The sequence below is a fragment of the Protomyctophum parallelum genome (genome assembly GCF_964188405.1).
Source record: "Protomyctophum parallelum genome assembly, chromosome: 7".
In the NCBI taxonomy this organism is placed as follows: domain Eukaryota; kingdom Metazoa; phylum Chordata; class Actinopteri; order Myctophiformes; family Myctophidae; genus Protomyctophum; species Protomyctophum parallelum.
The window spans coordinates 18,697,632-18,719,879 of record NC_139705.1 but is presented as its reverse complement, the minus strand read 5'-3'; the positions used below and the strand labels follow the sequence as shown (position 1 = coordinate 18,719,879).

At 41.2% G+C, this 22,248-nt stretch overlaps 2 protein-coding genes across 3 annotated transcripts in view; one reads left to right on the top strand and one right to left on the bottom strand.

Annotated features, from left to right (window-relative positions):
* The window catches only part of mtcl2 (microtubule crosslinking factor 2), a 304,621-nt gene that overhangs the window by 138,750 nt on the left and 143,623 nt on the right, over positions 1–22,248 (bottom strand). The window lies entirely within an intron of this gene.
* Positions 1–22,248, top strand: part of LOC310861026 (oxysterol-binding protein-related protein 2-like) — a 31,730-nt gene that overhangs the window by 3,225 nt on the left and 6,257 nt on the right. The window contains exons 1-13 of one of the 2 annotated variants that reach the window (XM_083768281.1): positions 1,336–1,475; positions 10,744–11,134; positions 13,137–13,260; positions 14,372–14,447; positions 15,080–15,214; positions 15,685–15,782; positions 15,916–16,098; positions 16,766–16,873; positions 18,999–19,088; positions 19,641–19,761; positions 20,910–21,038; positions 21,345–21,468; positions 22,091–22,181. In XM_083768281.1, coding sequence (XP_083624407.1) covers positions 11,098–11,134; positions 13,137–13,260; positions 14,372–14,447; positions 15,080–15,214; positions 15,685–15,782; positions 15,916–16,098; positions 16,766–16,873; positions 18,999–19,088; positions 19,641–19,761; positions 20,910–21,038; positions 21,345–21,468; positions 22,091–22,181 — 1,316 coding nt within the window. In that variant the 5' untranslated portion in view covers positions 1,336–1,475; positions 10,744–11,097. Of the gene's footprint in view, positions 1–1,335; positions 1,476–10,743; positions 11,135–13,136; positions 13,261–14,371; positions 14,448–15,079; positions 15,215–15,684; positions 15,783–15,915; positions 16,099–16,765; positions 16,874–18,998; positions 19,089–19,640; positions 19,762–20,909; positions 21,039–21,344; positions 21,469–22,090; positions 22,182–22,248 lie in introns of those variants that run through there. The other variant, XM_083768282.1, reaches the window with a different exon arrangement.

The following is a 22,248-nucleotide window of genomic DNA, read 5'->3' as shown; positions in this document are numbered from 1 at the left end:
CCTTATGTTCACTCCCGCTGAATGTTTCCATGTGTTTTCTGTTGTTTACATTCTGTAAACCTGTTTGGAGTCGTGCACTGATGCACATTTAAGAGGTATGTATGGCATCGGAAGCAACTGAAAAATATCTTGGCACTTAGTTGTAATGTTTGCGAGTATTGTCAAGAAATTGGCAGGATTTGAGTTTTAAACAAAAGACACCAGCATTACATTTAAAGGTGATGCTTCTTGATTTAATATATCAAATTATTTCAATTATTTTTTGCGATCAAATAAGTCATGCATCAAGATCATGCCATGAACATTGTCTTGTCCTTCAATATTATTAAATTATAAACTGTTTTTGACTTTTCTTTTATTGGGTGAACACATTTACAGAGGCCCATTAGCTTACCATATTTTACCAGTCTTCTTGCTTTGAATTGATAAATTACATTCACAAGACAAATGTTTAGTTGCAGCCCTAACTTAACTTGTTCATTTCCAATAGAAGAATGTTAACTTTCATAATTATATTTCTCTTACTTTTAAATCTGTCTGGGATAAAGTTGCGATTTCAGACTTGAAAGATTGATGATCATGACAATCCTTGAGTATCATAGAACATAAAGGTTTGGGTAAGAAGTTCTAACTCTTGACCCAGTAACACAACACAACATAATACTGTGACTGTGTATGACTGTGTTGTAATGTATTTAGTGATTACTTTCAAAGCTGATGTCCTCAGCCAAGGCTATCTGTGGCTGCTTCTGACATAAATCTAAGACATTGCATCTCTCTCTCTCTCCACCTGTCTGTCTCACTCCTGCTATTTCTTTAATTTCTTTTTCACAAAGAATTCTCAAAGACGTCCCGAAATGTCTTGGGCACCACAGGGGGTGATTAAGAGACGTCCTGGGCACACAATGTGTTTTTAAAGGGTTACCTGAAAGGGACCACTGTCAGTATTCAGGTCTCAGTATAAAAATTTCAATTTCTAAGGTTACCATTTTAATGTGCCTACTACGATCCACTGTGATTGTGCTGCTGGTCTTTGTCCATTCTGACAACAAGCCACTAAGCTGGCCTGGCTGCATTCTATTCAAATGAAAGAGGAGCCTGATCCTCTGATACTGTCAAAGGCCAACTACACGTGTGTGTGTGTGTGTGTGTGTGTGTGTAGAATGTCTTATGGAGCATCAGAGGTGTGTCTACTGTATGCAGGTATGTGTGTGCTTGTGTATAAGGCGAGGGAACAGGGTGTGTGTGCGCGCACATGCTGTGGTGACTCAGTATTATGTCCTTCATTGCATGGTAACAGCTCTCTTTCCCTTGTGTGTCACTTTGTCACTAGCCTCAGTCCCAGGCTTACTTGCTCTGTCACTGGGTTTATTGCTAACTCTCAGAGGATGATAAGCTAGTAGCTCACTCTGTACACTGGACTATGCATGGAACAACTGAATGGATAGGCTTGACTAACATGATCAGACTGATGGGTGAGCTAATCTTTAGAAAGTATATTTTTTTATCAAGGTATGATTATGATATATTATAGGGATAAGTAGCAATAAATATAACATAAATGGGAAAGACTGTCACTTTTTCATTCGCATTGTCGTTACTAGGTAAAGCTATAAACCAGCTCTGAAACAAGCTGATCATTGGTGCTATATGAACAGCTGTGCATGTCCTGCTATCAAGCTACTGTATACTAGTTATCTGGATTGAGGGCACAGTCACACTGCACATTCTTTCTACCTATGAGGGTGGATTCTGCCAAAGCATTTCAATTGGAATGCTTTTTGCAGAAATCTGCGAATGGCAGCAAACTGCTCAAGTCCCATTGAGATGCACGGAATCCGTCCTCATAGGTTGAATAAAAGTGCGGTGTGACCGTGGCGTGCCCTGACGAGCAGGTAATGCAAAAAAGCTAACAAAGTCGTCTTATATATTTTGCAAATATCCTGTCTGGCTAATAATATCAATGGTCATTAGTTGGTACTACTGTCGAAACAAACTGGTAGGCTGTGCTAAGATGCTGTGAAATATGTGTAATGTTTCGAGGAACTGATACCACATGAGGCCAATAAGGTTAGATTCTTTAGTAAGCTACTGTACTACTACTTGGTACTTACTTACACTTACTCCAGTCAACAGCAGTGCTGACTGGGGCAATGGAAATGAGTAAGCTTGACTAATTCATTATACTATGTATACTATGGAATGACTGCTGTCACAGGCTCACAGCAGAAAATGCTCTTGACAATGACAAAGAAAGGATTGATTTAACTACTAAGTTCAACCACATAATTTCTGTCCTGACCATACACTGTGCAACTTCCATTGAAATGAATAGCGTGGGGCGGGGCTATCGCTCCTCAATCCGTTCTCTAGTTATATTATAGCTCTACAAATGTCTTTTATAGCATAACCAAAGCTAAGAAATACAATCAGTGTTTTTAATGTCGATAGTGCTTCTACGTTACGTTGTCTGATTTGTAGTAAAGATGTAACATTTATTTTTACTTAATGTTTCCAACTTTTGCTTTCATTTGTTCTCCTTTTTGAAAGCTTCCCCAGAAAACACTGATTGAATCAGCTGCCTTCAATCATCATTTTAAGCTTCACATTCAAACATAAATGCTGTATTAAAATAAATTATAGGCTACAGATATTGGGATTATTTTGCCAATACCTGTTATACTGAGTGATTATTCACTTTTAGTAGTAACAATCGGTCAATAGTACTTAATGAACAATATATTTAATTGTGTATCTACAAGATTGTCAGATGGACTATTTTTGATGTAGACGGAAAACAGAGGTCCAAGTATCAAGTCGTAACTCGGGTCCGTTTCATTAAGACTAGAGGGTTTAAGTGGTTAAAACATCTGTTGAATCTTGAATGTCCTTCACAAAGTAAAAGTTCAGTGATTCAGGCAAAAGTGATGGCCATTCATTTTTGGAAATCAAATTATCATGTTGTCTGGTGGGTTCTCTTGGATGGATTCAATTACAATCTATCACCACATAACCAAATGCTGGGTTGTGTAAAATTGCTTTTCAGTACAGCATGATGGAAGAGGACTTCATCACCTCATATATGGTGGAAAGGTCAATGTGGATAACTGGTTATGGAATCGATATCATTTGTGAATGAGGACACCGACTGGAGTTTGTAGTCGGTAAATGGCTTGCCTTACACCAAGCAAACATACTGTGCTCTCCGTAACTTTTGGACTCATGCAATTTTACTCCTGCAAGGCATGCATATTATGTGACTTGATGGTGATGGTGTGTGGAGTGTGTACATGCCATGCATGGTGCCATGTCTGTCATAGTTACGTAACAGCCCACGGGCGTCTGGGAGAGAGTTAGCAACATGATCTGAGAACCTCCCGCAGGCTGCAGCCAATGAGAGAGCTTTGTGTTTGTGTGTGAGAGAAAAAAGGACTGAGAGGGAGGGAAATAAAGAATAAATTAGACATTTTGTCTAATTAATGTGGCTGTGTGTGTGACTGACTGTGTGTGTTGCAGAGTTTAACTCTTTTAACAATGGACACCGGTAAAGTTTAAAAAAAACTAAATAAGGTTTTGCTGTGGTGTTTGGTGAGAGCAAGGTCTCACTTGCTTAGATATGGCTGATTGGGTCATTGGGGTAAACTCGTGATCTAGTGAACCAGTAAAAATACAGATTTTTTATTTTTACTTTGGATTGATGCTTTGTAGTGCAAGGATGTCGGCACTGCCAAATTGCCATGGATAGTTAGGTGGATGTTGAGCCAACCTAACACTGGTGGTAGTTGACATGTTTTAATTTTATCCAAAGTTGACTAATATGAGTATAGATTGTCTTAATGATTACTTGATTAGTCAACTAGTTGGTCTCAAGGACATCCTGATTCTTCTGTATTGGGCAATGTCCACCAGATGCTGTTCTGATCTGATACAAATAATCTGTGTACAAGAACATAGCCTACTGTATATTAAAACAACATACTGACCTTCCCGCTATTGTGTATCCCTGTAGTGTAAAGTAATGCATGCACCTTGCAAAGTCCTGGGAGGTGTATGCAACTAGTGGCATGTTTTAACCTTTTCCCTGCTAAAAAAACTTAGTCTGCGATATTTGTCGGGAAGCGACGCTGCCAAAATACGTACAGTATCTGTGTTTATTCAGTTGTATACATGTGTTTGATTCGATCTAGTGGAAAGCTTAGACCCTGGGCTGCGCCATCTTGATTACGGTAATGCGTGTGTGTGTGTGTGTGTGTGTGTGTGTGTGTGTGTGCACGCACGCTTTCAGTAGCTTTAAGGGCCTTGCAAACGTGAAGTGAGGAATGCAGGTGTTGTTGCCTGGATCAACACAGGTCTCCTCCAGGTCTGTTGAAGAGGGGCGCAACAACGCAAACGTAAAAAAAAGCTAAACAGAATCCAGGTCTGGTGAGTCGCGGGCACCTGCAAAAACGGAGGTCTCATTGAAAATGAACTATAGCGTTTTATCGCTCCCCGTTTGCAAGGCCTTTTAGTCTCCAAAACCCCCTCCCAGGTGGCATTTCTGGTCGCCCACTGCTTCTCATGCTCCAGGCAAACAATAACATCCCGTCGAGACAACACATACACCATTATTAAGCTCAATAAGCTGACACAACATCCGGTCGCTGTGTTTTGGATTTTCAAAATAAGGGTTGAATGGTGCGATATCCTGGCATGTTAATTAATCCTTGCGGCGAAACGGTTAATAGCCTATACACCTTAAGGATTTGTGATGCTGCTTACAATGTGAGCTCCCAGGATGAGAATGAAGAAACAATAACTTAATGCTACGTAGATCAATATATTCTCATGTTCCTGTAATCCTAGAATAATGATATGAGAGATGTGCAGATTATCTACTGAAAGAATATGAATGCCCAATGTTATTGCCCAAGGTATTTGTCACTAATACGTAATGTTGCTGTGGCTGGCAGAGGCTGAGTGTGGCACCATAACGGGGCAGATTCACACTGTGTTCACCTACCGTACAATGACCTAAAATAGGAATGCCAGGTTGAAAGTGGCTGCCATTACTGGTGTCACCAAAAAGTCAATTTATTGACTGCAAATGTGAACTTGATCATAGTTTATATGATTAAATGGATACAATTCAGACAGGTTTCAGAATCAATACTTGTTAGTAAGTCTAGGTTATTTGAATTGTTAAAAATAAAAGATTTGTTTTGTTTGAGATGCGCTTACTAGGTCTGTTAACTATTATTATACTAGGAATGAAAAATGCATGTGTGTGTGATTGCATTCATTAATGGAAGAGACAAATTTCACATACTCTATGTGCAAATAAATCTACTAGAGAGACTAGAGTTTCTCATGTGTGCGTTCTGTAGGCAGGAGAGACATTTAAAGAAATGCTACTGGTCTGCATCAGTGCTATTAATGTTGTAAACTTTGACCTAAATGATTGAGAAGTTATTTGTGTCATCATAATGAAGTATAATACATGTGCTAGCTTCTTCTGCATTATGAAGCCAGGCATATTGTATTGGTGAAATAGTCATATTTGTACTTGTCCCCGCCACTGTCCGTGAACTGAGTAGAAGGTATCTGACATACATTCATAAACTACAGTATGTGTTTGGAGAATCTTGTCAATTACAGATTAATCTTTTTCATAGATGTGGCTTAGCACTTAGCAGAAGATATTAATTTTGACTGCTGAATACCTAAACGTTTCTTTTTTCCTCTTATCAATTGTGGACATGGAGTACGAAGTCCAGCAGTCTGCCTGAGGCGTTACCTGTTACTGTGAATGGCCCAACCAACAGTATACAAAGAGGGTGAACAGGGACGTTCTTGTTCTCCCCATTTGTATACAGCAGTCTAGGTGCAAGGTTGGAGGAGGCAACATCCATTTAGCTCTTGGTTAGCTACTGTACATTATGTTGCCCTAGATCTTGGGCTATAAACGACACTATAGCTTTTGTTTTTTAAAAGCCATATGAGATTGGATTTACACTACAGGTAAGGAGAACCAACATCTGATGATGCTGATCATAGTGACAATTGTGAGCAGGACTTTGTTGCGCCTCTCTGCCCGCTGCTAAGCCTCGTTGATGAAATCCTAACTGATTTATTGACTACGGCCATCGTGAAATGCAAAATTCAACTAGTGAACATGTTCTGCTTCTAAATGCTACACGAGGAAGCAGTAGCAGCCTAGCAGGGCATTTGGTTCCTCACAGAAGTCATAGTGGCCTTGGGTTGTATATTCTTTGTTAATAAAATTGGAAATTGATTGCAGAAAATGTGCTAGTAGTACATAGTAATTCTTTGGGGATTTTAAAGGCTGTATAAAACTGTACAGCTAAGGAAATAAATGTAATGATGCTGACTGCAGGAAGTGCTAGCCTTGCAGTCTGTCAGTCTCTGTTCCCCATGCCTACGTAGGCTAGGCTTCGGTGAGAAGGCTTGAGCAGTATTCTAGTCTAAGGTTATTTTATTTTTTTATCTTATTTAATTTTTATATTAGGCTACTTTTTATGGCTTTATCTGTGTTACTGTAAGTAGACGTTTGTCTATCTTGTTGTTAAAGATGTTGTAAGCATGGGAAGTCTGATATCAATAACTTCTACAGAAAAGGGAATTAGAATTTCAAAGGAAAGTGCAGGCCTACAGCGGATTGACTGATTGAGTCACCATTATTCGGAAATGTGCCCATATAATCATGCAATCACGTGTCTGTATGAGAGTTTATGGAAGGTTAAGAGAACAGAATAAGGGCAACCATGGGAAGGGAATAGATAAGTGTTTCTCAATCTTTTTTGATCTCAGGACCACTAGCATGTCAGTTAAATAATGACTGTTAAGGGCTTGATTTAATTCACATCAAATTACCTTGGCTGGTAACCCAGTCTGGCAGTGTGGAGTTCGACCCATTTCATGTCAGACTACTTTCTATCCCTCCATAAAAAATATAAAATTAAGCCGAAAGCCAAAAAAAAAGGAAACAAAAATTATCAAATTCAATTAAGCCCTTAACAGTCAATAATTAAATTTCAAGCTTTCCCCCCCACACCACGCCCATATACCCCCACCCCACGGTGATCCCCAGGTTGATTCTTAGTCAGGGTGGTGGTTCTTGGTTCATAATCAGTTGAAAATCCATGATCTAACACACACACACACACACACACACACACACACACACCACAACAGATGTCCCCGTGCCAGTGGTAGTGGATAATCGATTAGATATATTACAAATGTTAGAATCGCCATATTGGATATTATCAAATATCAGATTGAGCCCAAGCCTATTCCTATATAGGCTACGCTACAGTATGCTATAATGTTGATTGATTTCAGTCATTTGGATTCCATAGAAGCCAAGAAACAAAAATAGCAGATCTACAAGTTTAGAAGCATCTTCCAGAAACATGAATGGTTTCAGAAATGTCATGATTTCTTCAGCTGGTCGGCCTAAAACATCATCATGACGTTTTCAGTCTTGAGATTTTATTTTTGCTTTATTGCATGCGTATAGCAGACAGTGAGTTTATTTATTATTTATTATAATATTTTGTCATCTAGATATAATGTACTTTCTCAATTTGATTTCTCAGGTTTGCATTGTAGTGATAAGTAAACTATTTTTGTTGTCATTGATGTTTTACGTGTGGCTGTAGCTGGGGTGAAAGCCCAAGACAAATGTCCCTTGTAGACAATAAAGTTTACCTTGACCTTGAAACAAAAATCCTCAGTGTAAATGTATCCATTTGAGAGACGAAAGTAATTGATCCTTCCAGATATATATTTTTTTCATTCATCTTTTTATATATTATATATCTTTTATAATATTTACCCAGGGGAGGTTAGCTGAGAACTGAGTCTTTTTCAGGGAACGCCCTGCTTCACATTAAGAGACGCACACACCTGGGAGCTGCCCAGTACAACCACAGTCTTCTACTATTGGCCACTGAGTAACTCCACTGGAGCAGTTGGTGGTTCAATGCCTTGCTCAAGGGCGCTTCAGTGGTGGCCATTCACTTCCCCACCCAGAGTCTTTCTGCTGGTTCGGGGAATCAAACCATGCAGTAACCCAACCTTTTCGTTACCAACCTGCTCCTCTAACCTTTAGATTACATTTTGTACTACACTATTACTGTTTAATCTTGGGATGAGGAAGTTATATAATATATCTCATCCTGCATGTCTGCTGCTGTGTTGATTGGCAGACGTAGCGGATGCCAGTTTCCTTGTGGGTTTGTTTGTCTTTGTATTTTCAGTTGCAGAATGTGTATCAGCTCAGTTCCCTTGTAGGCCTGCCCTAGTAGTGAGCGAGATATATTAGTAACTATTTAATTTGTTTACAAAATGATGTGCCAATCAAGATCATATTCACTGCTAACTCAGTGACACTACTAGTGTAGAGGGTAAATATTCAGTCACGTAGCCTATGTTTGCACCATCAGTTCCATGAGTATCAAGGTAATGCCATCATATTGTCCTTGTCTGTTTTGGATTGTAGTGATGAGAAGCCAGTGCTTATGGGTAAATATCTTGTCATGCGTCATGCGGATGCATTCCGTGTCAACTTAATTTCCTCAAGTCTTGCAGAGCCCATGCAAGTTAGAGCAGTCTGAGTGGTCATGCTTCTGAAGAACATTAACGACAACCCATCGTCAAAAAATAAATGAAAAACAGCACCCTCTTTTCCTCTGAAATTGATGGCGTCAACAGTCTGTCTCGAGAGTGAAGTTAGTGTTGAGTCTGACTTTTAGGTGCCCACACACATTCCGTTTAACGGCCAAGCTACACCGGGCATGTGTGACGTTTGACGTAAGTGCACAAAGTATGCGTGCAAATTCTGCATCGGCTACACCAGATCTGTGGCGCGCGGCAGATTTGTGCGGAACCTTCCGGGAGGATATATAGATACGCGCGCATGGGGGCATACGCACCGTACGCACGTAAAAAAATTAGAACCGATCCTATTTTAGAGCACGCGTAGGATGGCCCACGGTATCCGTGCGTCTGGTGTATAGCTGGTATCATTGACATATATTGGTCCTATCCAAACGCACTGTACGCGCGCAGTAAACGCATACGCACGCGTGCAAAATTGCCTGGTGTAGCTTGGCCGTCAGTCAGTTTCCCCAACTGACTACATGTAGTATGTAGTCTATGTACATGTTGACTGTTCTCATTCTGAATGTAAAGGGCAGTAATTGTGCACAGTTAATTGAAGTAGATTGAATTGGTTATAAAAAAAAAAGGAAATGATTACAATTGGATTTTCTTTTATCATTTTGAAATTTGAGAATGTATTATGTTAGAAGGAGAAAGCATGTTTTGGAATTGGATTTGACAATGATAAAGTATAATTTGAGTTTTAGTGTGAGAATCTGAGATTTGAGATCTGAGATTCAGAATGTAGCCTATAAGTTGTAATTAGAAAATAATAAACACTAAAGAACATCAATGCCCTAGTACAGCATTGTCCTACTTATGCAACAATTGCCCCAGAAGGCTCTGTTTTCACTCAGTGGACCATGATAGACTTTCGCTCAGCCAGTCTCGTCACATTTTCAGTTGTTCAGGGTACATTGGCTATGAATGGCTAACAGTACACAAAACTGCGTCTGCATCTCAAAAACAGAACATTTTATTTCAATGCCCATCAACACGTGTTGAAGTTCTTCCATCTATTTATTGTTTATGTCCTGCATTTTTACTGTAGACATTAATTTCAATAATTGTATTGAAATAAAAGACCTTTAATTAGCCCTAGTCTACACCAAATCCCTTCACCGAAAATAGCACATCTACAAGATCACAATGTGTTTTAACACGCTGTGTTGTGAGCTTGAAGAGCTGCTATTTTCAGCTGCCAAATATCTGCCTATTATGACATACCCAGAATATGAATGCTAGGGCTCATGTGGTTAAACACATTAGACGTGTGGACCACGGCTCCACCTCATGTCAAAGTGTCCTTGAGCGAGACACTGAACCCTTAACTGCCCCCTTTTCTCCCCAATGTAGTCGCTATGCCAATTAATTCCTCCCCGCACACAATTCAGTGTGTTGTATCCTACTGGCTCTCCCGCCCAACACTTTCCACTGACAGGTCCCCCGCCCCAGACTGAAAGTGCTGTTGCAAATATCACCCTCCCACCTGGCTTACCCGAACACGGGCCAATTGTGTTAGTACAGACTCGACCAAGCCAGATGCATTGTGGTGGTTTATAACTCTACTATGCGGTGGTGGGCAGATAATTTACCACTGTGCCACCTGAGGCTGAGCGCACCCTTAACGGCTCCTGGCGAGCAGTCTTGTGCGTTGCATTGATTTCTCAGCCGTTGGTGTCTGACTGTGTGTGCGAATGGGTGGATGTAATACACATTTTAACGCGCTTTGGATAAAGGCGCAATTAAATGCACCATGTAGCATTTCAAAGCACAAGTATGCAGACTTTGCTGTGGATGAATTGATACAGCATTCATGTTTGCTTTGTGCACGTTTAGCGATCATGTGTTTCTGCTTTGCTTTGCTTTTACTATCTCATTACAAAGAACTCCTTATAGCTGTAGGCGGAGTGAGGAACAGCATTTTGTTATGTATTAATTAATTAACTGCCTCTTCAATTTACCAACACATTGAATTTCCCAGACTTGGTCAAAATAAAGATACACCACCATGTATCTATATATTTAACTACCTGATCAGCCCGTTACTAAACATTTGTCTTTCATATGTTTCTACAGGTGTCCTATTTGCTTAAGGAAGACCAAGTCAGAACAAAGTCAACCCTGGAGAGACTGTCCTTTCTTTCACCAAGCAGTCCTTTTGCCCCGACTGACCTTCCAGCCTGGTTGGATCGACACTCGAATCAGATCTGGAGTTTGGAACAAAGTTCATATAGTCCTAAGTTCCAACAACGATACATTTAAATTGTTGGGAACATTCCACTGGCGATACATTTGCACTCCAGAGGGACATTGATTGATTGTCTCTCTGGGACCCCCACCCCAGCTCCCACCCCACCGCCACCAGAAGGAACATGTTCTAGAAGCTGTAGATCTACGTTGTAACAAGCGGTTGAGTTTTGACTCTGAAAGATGAACAATGAGGATGAATTTTACGACGCCGTCACAGGTGGGTGGTTTGTTTGAATCTCCATGCATTCTGGGAAAATAATCCCAGATGCCAGCATTTTGGTAAATCTGTTTACATAATACATTGAGGCCTATGGACACAGAGTTTGTAAATCTGTTTACATAATACATTGAGGCCGATGGAGACAGAGTTTTCATTCATTTCCCGGTTTTATCGGTCTCCTAGCAACCCAGATCCATTCATACGTGGCAATTAAACACTTTGTTGGAACCCGGATGAATGGCTGACTGTATGAACTGTGCTCAGAACAGTTGGTACAGTACAACAACAAACTGTAAAATGCAGACGGTTCAAGAATCAAATCAATCTTCATTTTGACAAGAAAACCAAGTATTGTGCTTTATTTCAAAGCTTGATGGTGATGTATATCATCATCAGCTAATAGAGGTATCAGTCCGACGCAAGTTACAGTAGGACATTGTCATTTAGTGTTGCTGCAACTCTGTCCTAGTCCTCCTGTTTTGATATGTTGATGAGTAATGTTAACTTGTGGAACCTAACCTGTCCCGGTCTGTAGATTACCTAAATAATGCATAAGCCTTATCTTGAGGAGGGAAAGGGTGTGTGTGTGTGTGTGTGTGTGTGTGTGTGTGTGTGTGTGTGTGTGTGTGTGTGTGCTCGCAAACGAGTTGACCACCTGCTGAGTGTGTAACTTGATATGCCTCATTCTGTCATATCAGGTGTCATAATGATCTAATACTATTGTTCACAGACAGTGGACTGAATGTGTGGGAGGTGCACCACTGCACCAGTAACAGGTCTATTATTCAGTAGCAGGCGGTGAACAACCTCAGCTTTAATATAGCACTTGTTGCTTGAGCTGCATTCATATTTCATAACCCATGCAAAGCACCCGCAATAAACCAAACGCATTCATCAGCAATGCTGAATTTAACCCTGGAATGGCTGCCTGTCATACCCATGCGAACGGCATATCTATTATTTACTATGACTCTGCATTTAGGCAATGCTTCATCCCAATCAGAGCCCCTTTGATTTCCATTATAAAATTATATTTTTTATATTTATTTTATATATGTGCACAAGACATTTGGTGTCAGAATCGGCTTCATGCCTAAATTGGTTAACAAATATGACGAAATAGAATTACTCCTACAACCTTGAATACAATACAAACATCTTTTGTATAGCAGTATTTGCAATATGATAAACAGCCCTTCTATTTTCAGCCTGCTGCTGTCAGGGCCTCACCTGCAGCTCTCCTCGGCTCCACCCTGCATGAGTAATAGTTTACACATACAGCTGGGTGTCTGTCTACATACTGTACCACCTGCTCCACCCATTAGCATGTCCTTTTATTACTTTTACTACTTTATTACTTTGCCTGGTGGCTGCATTAATGAACATACTTACATGCTTAAGTTAAAATACATATGCTACATCAATCATAAAGAACAACTTCACCCATATAATAGGTCCTCACTAACGCTGACGATTATATGGTACCTTTTTTTTGTCTCAGTCAGAGGAGGGCTTTCTTTCTAACTAATAATACCACTATATTGATTCAAGTTGTTAAGATAAGTAAGAAAGGTTATTGTTGTGTGGTGATGATTCCGTTATGATGAATGTTTTAAATATCAATCCTTTGCTGCTGGTTGTAATTGCTATTCTCCTTTTGATCTCACTACAGTTACATGTACATTTTCAGCTGTTTTAATGAGACAAAATCAAATATCACAGTTATTTGCTTTCATGTAGAGTTTTAGACGATACTTTAAATAAAGTTCACTAGTCAATTCCACACCTTCAATGTCCATTTGAGTTGTTTTCAGATGAGTAAGAAAGGCTATTGTGGTGATCTCCATGTTCTCTATCGTCTATCCCATCAGCTACTGGCATGCCCTAAATCTAGGGGATGGTTCTGTGTCTAAGCAAGCTGTAAGTCATATTGGCTTCTAAAGGAATCAAAACATTGACACGTGTGTGTGTGTGTGTGTGTGTGCGTGCCCATCTCCAGGCCTGGATTCAGACGAGTCATACGAGGCTGCGTCGGAAGCCAGTTTTAAAGATGCTGTTTTATTTGACAGCAGCCAGAAAAACAATGGCTCAGTACCGCAGGAGAACGGAGTCAAGAAACGCAGGTAACACAGCATTCCACAGAAATATTTGTCTGGCTCAGAGACAATATTTATATTATTTATTTTAGACAGTAAAACACTATTGACAGTGACACAAATATAACTGACATTCATTCATGGAGAGCAACAGGTTATATTTCCTTTGCTTGATGCTCTGTGTAAAGCAACAGGTTATATTTCCTTTGCTTGATGCTCTGTGTAAAGCAACAGGTTATATTTCCTTTGCTTGATGCTCTGTGTAAAGCAACAGGTTATATTTCCTTTGCTTGATGCTCTGTGTAAAGCACATTGAATTGCCGCCTTGTTGAAATGTGCTATAGAAATAAAACTGGCTTGCCTTGCCAAAGATGAGGATGTTCTCAACCACTGTCTTCCAGCTGAGCCCAATCTAATGATCAAAAAGTACATATAACAGTACAAAATAACATTCAAACAATGTACGTAGGCACAAAATGTTCTCATTTGGTAATTATTTCATAAATGCAGCACAGGTGTTGATGGCGAGATTATAGGCTATCCTCGTTTTCATTTGTATATGGTTACGCATACAAAGAACATGGCGTTATCGTTATAAAATTAATACAAAATTAGAAGATATTGGGATTGGAATAACATAGTTTGAATATGTAGCTAATGTACTGTGTGTGTGCGCGCGTAGCGGGCGTTTGTGGGCGTGTGTGTGTGTGTGGGCGTGGGTGCTCACTGCCTAATACGTCAGTAAACTGAGCTTCCTGTTCACATTTTGTGATTTACATTGTTTGAATACCCTCTGATAAAATTAATATCAAATGAGAACATTGTGATTTATATATAAATATATTGTTTGACTATGTAATAAATGTGCTATGTATATAGTAACTATGTTACTTATACTTATGTCAAGACATAACTTACTATATGTACTTCTTGACCATTAGAATCCATTGTATGTTTTGTAATGAAATTGCAGTTGTCCAGCTAGTTTGGTAGTCTTATCTAGTTACAGTATCTCACCTTTTCCCTTCTCTCCTTTTTCACTTGCCATCTTTCATTTCTTCTCTTGCCTTTCTATATGTAGTACTGTATCTGCTCATCTATATAATGTATTTTATGTTCATTTTGTGTTTATTTTCAGGACAACGTTACCTGCCCCCATGTATGCCAGAAACACCATCAGTGTGTGGGGCATCCTGAAGAAATGTATTGGAATGGTAAGAAGACATTACAGCTGACTGCTCTACATGTGGGCCATGACGGCAGAAATGGGAAAATGCATCATGTAGATGACCACATTAACTCTTTGGAGGCTTTTCGTTATAGTTTGCTAACATTTGAAGTGGTGTCAGAATATGCCAGTGTGAAACATTAGTTAACCAGAGAGCCCGAGAGTCCTCACTTAGGTGTCCTACAGTGGTGAATACGGTGCATTCTGCAGTATCTACGTAGGTAGTGTGTCTCCGAATGTTTACAATCATGTGTCTTTGTTTCTTTTGCAAGGATTTGCCAGTAGGGCTTGTCTTCAACTGACGATTATCACAATCGTTTAACAACATTCTGAGGACACTAGAATAGCCAATCTACAGTTTTTAAGAACTTTTTAGAATCCCTGTGGGACCCGGTACAACACATTATATAAAATGGTTAATCTGTTTATTGGTAATACTGTTTATTTTAATGGTAAAATAAGGTAAGTAACACAACTGCGTTAAATGTTCATTATCTGAACCCAACCACTCTTAAAATTACTCAATGTACTCGGCAGTCGAAAACATTTTAACACTTTGTACAATGTGAAGTTGAACTCAGATGTGCTGTGCTGTCTACCGTTCTGTGGTTGTCATAGGAACTGTCCAAGATAACCATGCCCATCGTGTTCAACGAGCCTCTGAGCTTCCTGCAGAGAATCACAGAATACATGGAGCACACGTATCTCATCAACAAGGCCTGCTCACTACCAGACTCCATAGAGCGCATGCAGGTCAGCACACACACACACACACACACACACACACACACACACACACAACCCGTCTGTTCATGTATATTTCAGACATGTTATCTAGAAGCAATAATTCACAACAGCCGTAGTGTTCGGCCCGGCGAGAAACGGAGGTCTGACACAAAATACAAATGAAATGCCAAATTAAAATATTATTTTAATAACAATGGCATTATAAGAGCGATTTCTACAAGAAAGTAGAACCTCCTGAACTGCCTGCAGAAACTAGGCTGTTGCTATGCAACGTTTACAATTCCCCCCCCCCCCCCCCCCCAGTCAATCTCATCTTTCCACAGCTCTGCTCGTTGTCCTTTTCACATGGATTTGATTCTTTCCCAGGGACATACAGTACAGTAACATGCTTCATTCACTGACTCTTTCTAAATGGAGCCTGGGCCCACTATCAGTAGAGACAGACTTGCTCACGGCCAGTTCTGTCCCTTTTTTAGGCGGTAGCTGCTTTTGCTGTGTCAGCTGTGGCGTCTCAGTGGGAGAGAACTGGAAAACCATTCAACCCTCTGCTGGGAGAGACGTACGAACTCACCAGGTATACAAACAGACGTAACACAAGACACCATCTGTGACACGCACGCACACACACACACACACACACACACTGCCTTCATCCCACTGTACTACTGCAATTCCCTTTCATGCGTCATTTGCACATTCGATTCCAGGGAGGACCAGGGTTTCAGGCTGGTCTCAGAGCAGGTCTCTCACCACCCTCCGGTCAGTGCCTTCCATGCAGAGAGCCTGTCGGGGGACTTTGTCTTCCACGGCTCCATCTACCCCAAACTCAAGTTCTGGGGGAAGAGTGTGGAGGCGGAGCCTAAAGGCACCATTACACTAGAGCTCCTCAAGTGAGTACAAGAATGAACGAGATCGTATGAGAGTGGGGCTGGTGGGCGCGTGCGTCATCGGTTTGGCTGATATAGCCGCGGTAGATTTTTTTTGAGGACATTGGTATATCGGCAACTATTTTCAACCGTGCGTCCCATTGCAATGTGACAAGCTGTGAGCTTAACTGGCCATTTTTTTCTGTTTAGAATTGATTTTGCACTTTTTGATGACGTCAAGAAATCACCAGTCAGTAGTCAGTGGGCTAGGATTCTCCTGAATGGGGATCCGTGTCGGAGTTATGCCTGGAGATCATAAGCACAAATATCTCCTCTGGTCAAGCAACAATTCTCTTGTTGAGTGGTAGATGTTTGGTCTCTCATGCTGGAGGCCAGGGTTCATATGTCACGTTAGTCTCGCATAGCCAGACTTTCGGAGAGCTCCACCTATTCCGCCTACTCAAGTGTCTCAGATTGGAGTAGGAGGAGCTGTGAAACATCTGGCTAGGCGATACTAATGCCAGGTGTACCAGCTGTATATCTCTCGGTTTGGACAAGAACATATCTTGCTTATTTAAATGTTATGTTGCTATGTACACACCTGTCCTTTTTAAGCAGGAATGCAAGGACTATCCATAAATAAATACCCTCTCCTGTCCTCTCCTCTCCTTGCCACTCCTCTAATCTCTAGGCACAACGAGGCATATACATGGACCAATCCTTACTGCTGTGTCCACAACATCATCCTGGGTAAACTCTGGATTGAGCAGTATGGTACAGTGGAGATAGTCAACCACAGGTAAACCCTAACCCTGGGTGTGATTTGTAGTTTTTGTGTCGTGCAACCACTCCAAGGAACAGCAATGTCCGTCCTAACCTATGTGACTATGTTTAGAGTACCATTAGGGGCAAACGTGGCGCTGTTGTGCCAGAAACGGAGAGAGAGAGAGAGATATTGTTGCACTGTTGCCTGCTAATTACAGAGAAAGAGACAGAGAGGCAGGGGGAGAGGGGAGTTGCACCACTCGGTTCACACGGGTGTGGTTTTCTATCACAGTCAACTTTCCAAGGCTGACATTTCAAGCACCAAGCTCTTCTTCAGACAAAGAAACCCCTGAGGCACACCTTTAAATACCTACAAGGCTGACGGCGTATCTGGACCAAAGAGTACACTTTGCATACAATGGAATGACAAATGCATATACACAGTCACATACTACACATTAAATAGATCGAACATGTCACCTGCAGTGGAGCGGTGCATAACCGCTCCATTACACAGCAATGTGTGTATTATGTATGCATGTCTGTGTCTGTATGTCTGTCTGAGCACGGACAGCTGCAACACCTAAAGTGGCCAGTAGAGTACAGCACAGAGTAAAGTGGCACAGAGTACACTACAGTACGAGCCCTGGGCCGTTCCTGGTAGCCTGGTTAATAAACCAGACCGAATCAGCCGTTGGAAAAAATAAATTGCCTGCCGGCCGTCCGTGCGATATTAGTCTGGTTTATTAACCAGGCTACGTTCCTGGGGCTCTGCATGTTCCGGGGACCCCCACACAGTAGATCGGAAAACAATTTAGTTATCTTTGGCTAAACATTCAAACCTGTCTGAGTGAGATGCCGTAATCTTAAAGTGAAATCTACTCCACCTAGCTTGAAGGAGCAGGCATAGCAATCTGATCTAGTCAGTGCCCTTTTGTTTCTATAGAGACCACACAGTTTACACGTATATATCTCAACAATAGTAAATGGTAAACCCTGGAACTTGTCTTTCTGTCTTAAGTACAGAGACATAGCAATAACTTGTGTATTAACACCACATTAACATACAGTACAACGAGGACATCACTCAAGACATTCCTCCCTTCTATACCATCTACATCTCTACTTCAACTCGCTGCTGAAGGCACGCTGTTGACATAATCCACCAGTCAACCAAGAAGAACTGTAACTGTGATTCTGCCCTTGGTTTCCAGTGCACACGAACCTGCCCTACATTCCAGTCTCTATTGACTCTTGTGTCTCTTATGTTTATACTGAGACTCCTGGCCACCCTAATGGCATACTACTGTCTTACTTCCCCTGCCTCCGTGGGCAAACAGAAGCACAGGGATTGTTCCTCGTTGCTATTTTAATCAAGGGAAGGTTCAGTGAACTGGCTGCAGCCTCTTGGCTCAACTCCCACCTATGATTCACACTTCCTCAGCGACAGCAGGGAGCTACTGATCAACCACCATATGCTCCTGCTTGACCTTGAATCTGACTCTGTATCCATCTGTTTAACACTGAAAATAATACAGTACAGTAATAAGATTTGTGTGAGCAGGGTGACAGGCTGCAGTTAGTACTGTACCACATAGTTTTGCAAAAAAACACTCATTGGGCAAGAAATGGCCAATGCCATCATCACAAATTGATGATGTCAGCCCATTTGGGCAATTTGTGATGATGGCATTGGCCATTTTAGCCCAATGAGTGTTTTTTTTTGCAAAACTAATGCTTGGAATGGATTCAGCATCATGAAAACCCCCTAGTTTGACATGTCACATGCTACATAAAGCATAATGACATTTTGAATATTTTGCCTTCTATAGGTTGTAATTGGTATGGTCACATATTATGCCAATTATGAAAATTGCTCAACATATGCAAGTTAGCATCCGGCAGTTTCTACATGCTGGGGACCCATACTAAACATAAAACCTTGGTGTACTCAACATGTCTGGGTTCACAATGGGGCTCTATGGGCTGGCTACTAGACTAGGTTTGAATCCTACTCGTGAACTATGGTATGTCACATAATTCACATTGTGTGTGTGTGTGTGTGTGTGTGTGTGTGTGTGTGTGTGTGTGTGTGTGTGTGTGTAAAAAAACAAACGCACACATAAAATATTTTTTCCCCTTTTGCTCCGTCTGATCAGCACTGGAGACAAGTGTGTGTTGAGCTTCAAACCATGTGGGATGTTTGGCAAGGAGCTGCACAGAGTGGAGGGCTACATCCAGGATAAGAGGTAGGACTACAGGCTACAGTACACTGCAGTACACTGCAGTACACAGCAGTACGCAGTCTCTTCCCTAGCTCACTGCCATCATTGGTAATACATTACAGCAGTATGCAGTCTCTTCCCTAGCTCACTGCCATCATTGGTAATACATTACAGCAGTACGCAGTCTCTTCCCTAGCTCACTGCCATCATTGGTAATACATTACAGCTGCTACACGGTCTCTTCCCTAGCTCACTGCTGTCAAACTGCTCCACTACTCTGGTTTCGCAAACCAGGATACATATTCCAGAGAGGCACGGACCTAATCACTGTCATGGGTTCCTAATCTGACCTGTGACCGGGTCACGTGTCGGCTAGCTCCTTTCGTCATATTGCTGTCCAAAAAGCCAGAGTCAGAAAACACCAGAAAACACCCATTTTAGATTTGAGCTAAAAAAGCATTATACTTTGGCTATTCAAAAATAGCAGACATGAGTGGCGTAGTATGCCGTGGGGGCGAAAATACAAAAGCTATTTATAACTAATGCTTATTTTGTCTCTGTCTCGTGTCTGTGAAGTAAAAAGAAGCATTGCGTAATCTATGGGAAGTGGACAGAGTGCATGTGGAGCGTGGACCCTCAGGTTTACGAGACGTACAGAAAGTCTGAGAAGAAAGGAGACAACAGGAAGCACAAACAGGTGAGGCTCTAATAGACGCTGCAGAGCATGCTGACGTCATTTAGTTCCAAGCCAGGTTCAACCCATTCTGACCTGAGATCAGATTCATACGAGGTTTCCACTGGACACACACTGGTCTGATTAACCCATTCTGACCTGAGATCAGATTTAAAAAAATCTCAGTCGTTCTTCGTTTTTTCAAAAATAGCAGACCTACAAGCTCGTAGCGCGCCACTCGGTGGCGCGCTATGAGCTTGTAGATCTGCTATTTTTCAATAGCTAAAGCATAACATGATGCTAACGCCAAAATGGGTTCCCGTTCAGAATGGGTTAAAAACCATCCAAAATTCAAACAATCGTTAATCGGCTCCAGAATGTAACGGTGTAATTTAATTAATAGTATCATGCTGTACGTGTATGGTGTAGATCCGAGTTTCACTGTTTGTTGATTTGTAGAGCTGCATACTATCCATTATTCTCTTGGCGATTATTCTGCCTTCTACTTTTCTATTCTATACTATTCAACTTTTTCTATGAATTGAATAATTGAGCCTTCTTAAAAAAAGATATATATAATTGATTTATTTTCATATACTATATATAGTTTTATAATTTGATGTATAACAGCGGGGGAAAAAATAGCTTCACGGCACGACGTGTTGGAAGCTTGTCGATCAGCTATTTTTGAAAATGTTTTATTTTATTCAGATCAGCACATTTTTAATAAGTCGTTTTTAATTAAATAGATGAGTTAAATGAAGCGTTGCACCCCGGTCCCCTACTGACGTGTGATTCTCTCGTCCTGTGACTTGTTGTTTCTCAGTAGGATGCTGTGTATTAAAGGTAACACGGTTGCTCTAGTCTAGTCTAGATGCTCTCTAAACCCAAGTGCTGTGCTGCAGCGTAGCAGACCTACTTTTGTATATAGAGTAGACACTGTAGTGACGCTAAGTAGTTCAAGAAACTGCATTGTGTTACGTGCATACAGTAGTAAGGCAGAACTTGCAAAGTGTGTGCGTGCGTGTGCGTGCGTGTTGTATGTTGTATACAGCATCTGTGTGCATTTGCTAAACTGTGTGTGTAACCAACATTTACTTAAGTTAAAAGGGGGGGGGGGAGCTGATATATACTAAGCGTGTGTGTGTGTGTGTGTGTGTGTGTGTTCTCAGGAGGAATCGGAGGGGGCAGATAACGATGATGCAGATGACATGCCAGAGGAGGTTCAGGAGACGGTGGCTGTCGTACCAGGGAGTACTCTGCTATGGAGGATAGCATCTAGACCAGCACAATCTGCTTCGGTAGGAACACACACACACACACACACACACATGCCGAACGAGGCACAGATTAACACAGGCAGACATCCACACTGACAAATTGCACGTACGCTAGGCCTGTCACAATAATTACATGACCACCTAATCACTGTAGTCATTTGAGATGGCCACAATTATTTTGAATATTTGTCGTTTCCATGTTGAAAAATGTTCATACAATTTCAAACATAAAAATAAATAAATAGCCTAAATAGAACATCTATAAGCACGCGCGCACACACACACACACACACACAACCTAATCCTCCTGTCTCCTCCTTTATTCAGATGTATAATTTCACCCACTTTGCAATGTCTCTAAATGAGATGGAGCCTGGCATGGAGGCCATCTTGTCCCCCACAGACTGCCGCTTCAGGCCTGACATCAGAGCCATGGAGAACGGCATCATGGGTAATTGAGTTTTTACTCTTTATTGTTTTGTACTTGAGTGATTGCGTTTGAAACCTCTACAGTCTACATTGTACATCTCTATACAATACTATTAATACTATACAATAGGAGAGACAGATCCCCCCCCCACCTCCCCTGTTCTGTCTCCCTCAGCTTCTCCCTCTTGTCTGTCTCTCTACAGAAAGTGAATATTAAGGGAATCAGCCTGTAGGATCTTTTACCTGCCATTATTTCAAATATTGCTTAGAGATTGCTGTGGTATGCACATTGCACAGTGGAAATGCATAACTATGAGCCTAGGGAACAACGAAAAGACAACGCTGCCACCTATTGGTATAACAGTGCATTGAATTACAGTGTTGTTCACCCTGAACCCGAACCTCGCTCCTGGTTTTATATCCATCTAAAAAGAAGGCAAAGTCTGGAAAATAACGAGTGCCTAACGTAGCTCACTGGAAGTGGACATGTTGTCCAGTCTACCAGGAGGTTTCTGTAGCCCTCTAGTTACTATACTTTGTGTTAGACACTTTCTGGGACGAGGCGACACACAAGAAACTGAAATGATGTTGGAAGGTATTATATTGTATGTTTAGAAAGCCCCTGATCTTTGTTGTGTTTGCAGATGAGGCATCTCTGGAGAAAGAAAGACTGGAGGAGAAACAGAGGGGTGCCAGGAAAGACAGAGCTAAGGGCGAGGAGGAGTGGTCCACTAGGTAACTAACACACACACACACACACACACACACACACACACACACACACACTGTGGTGCATACCTTT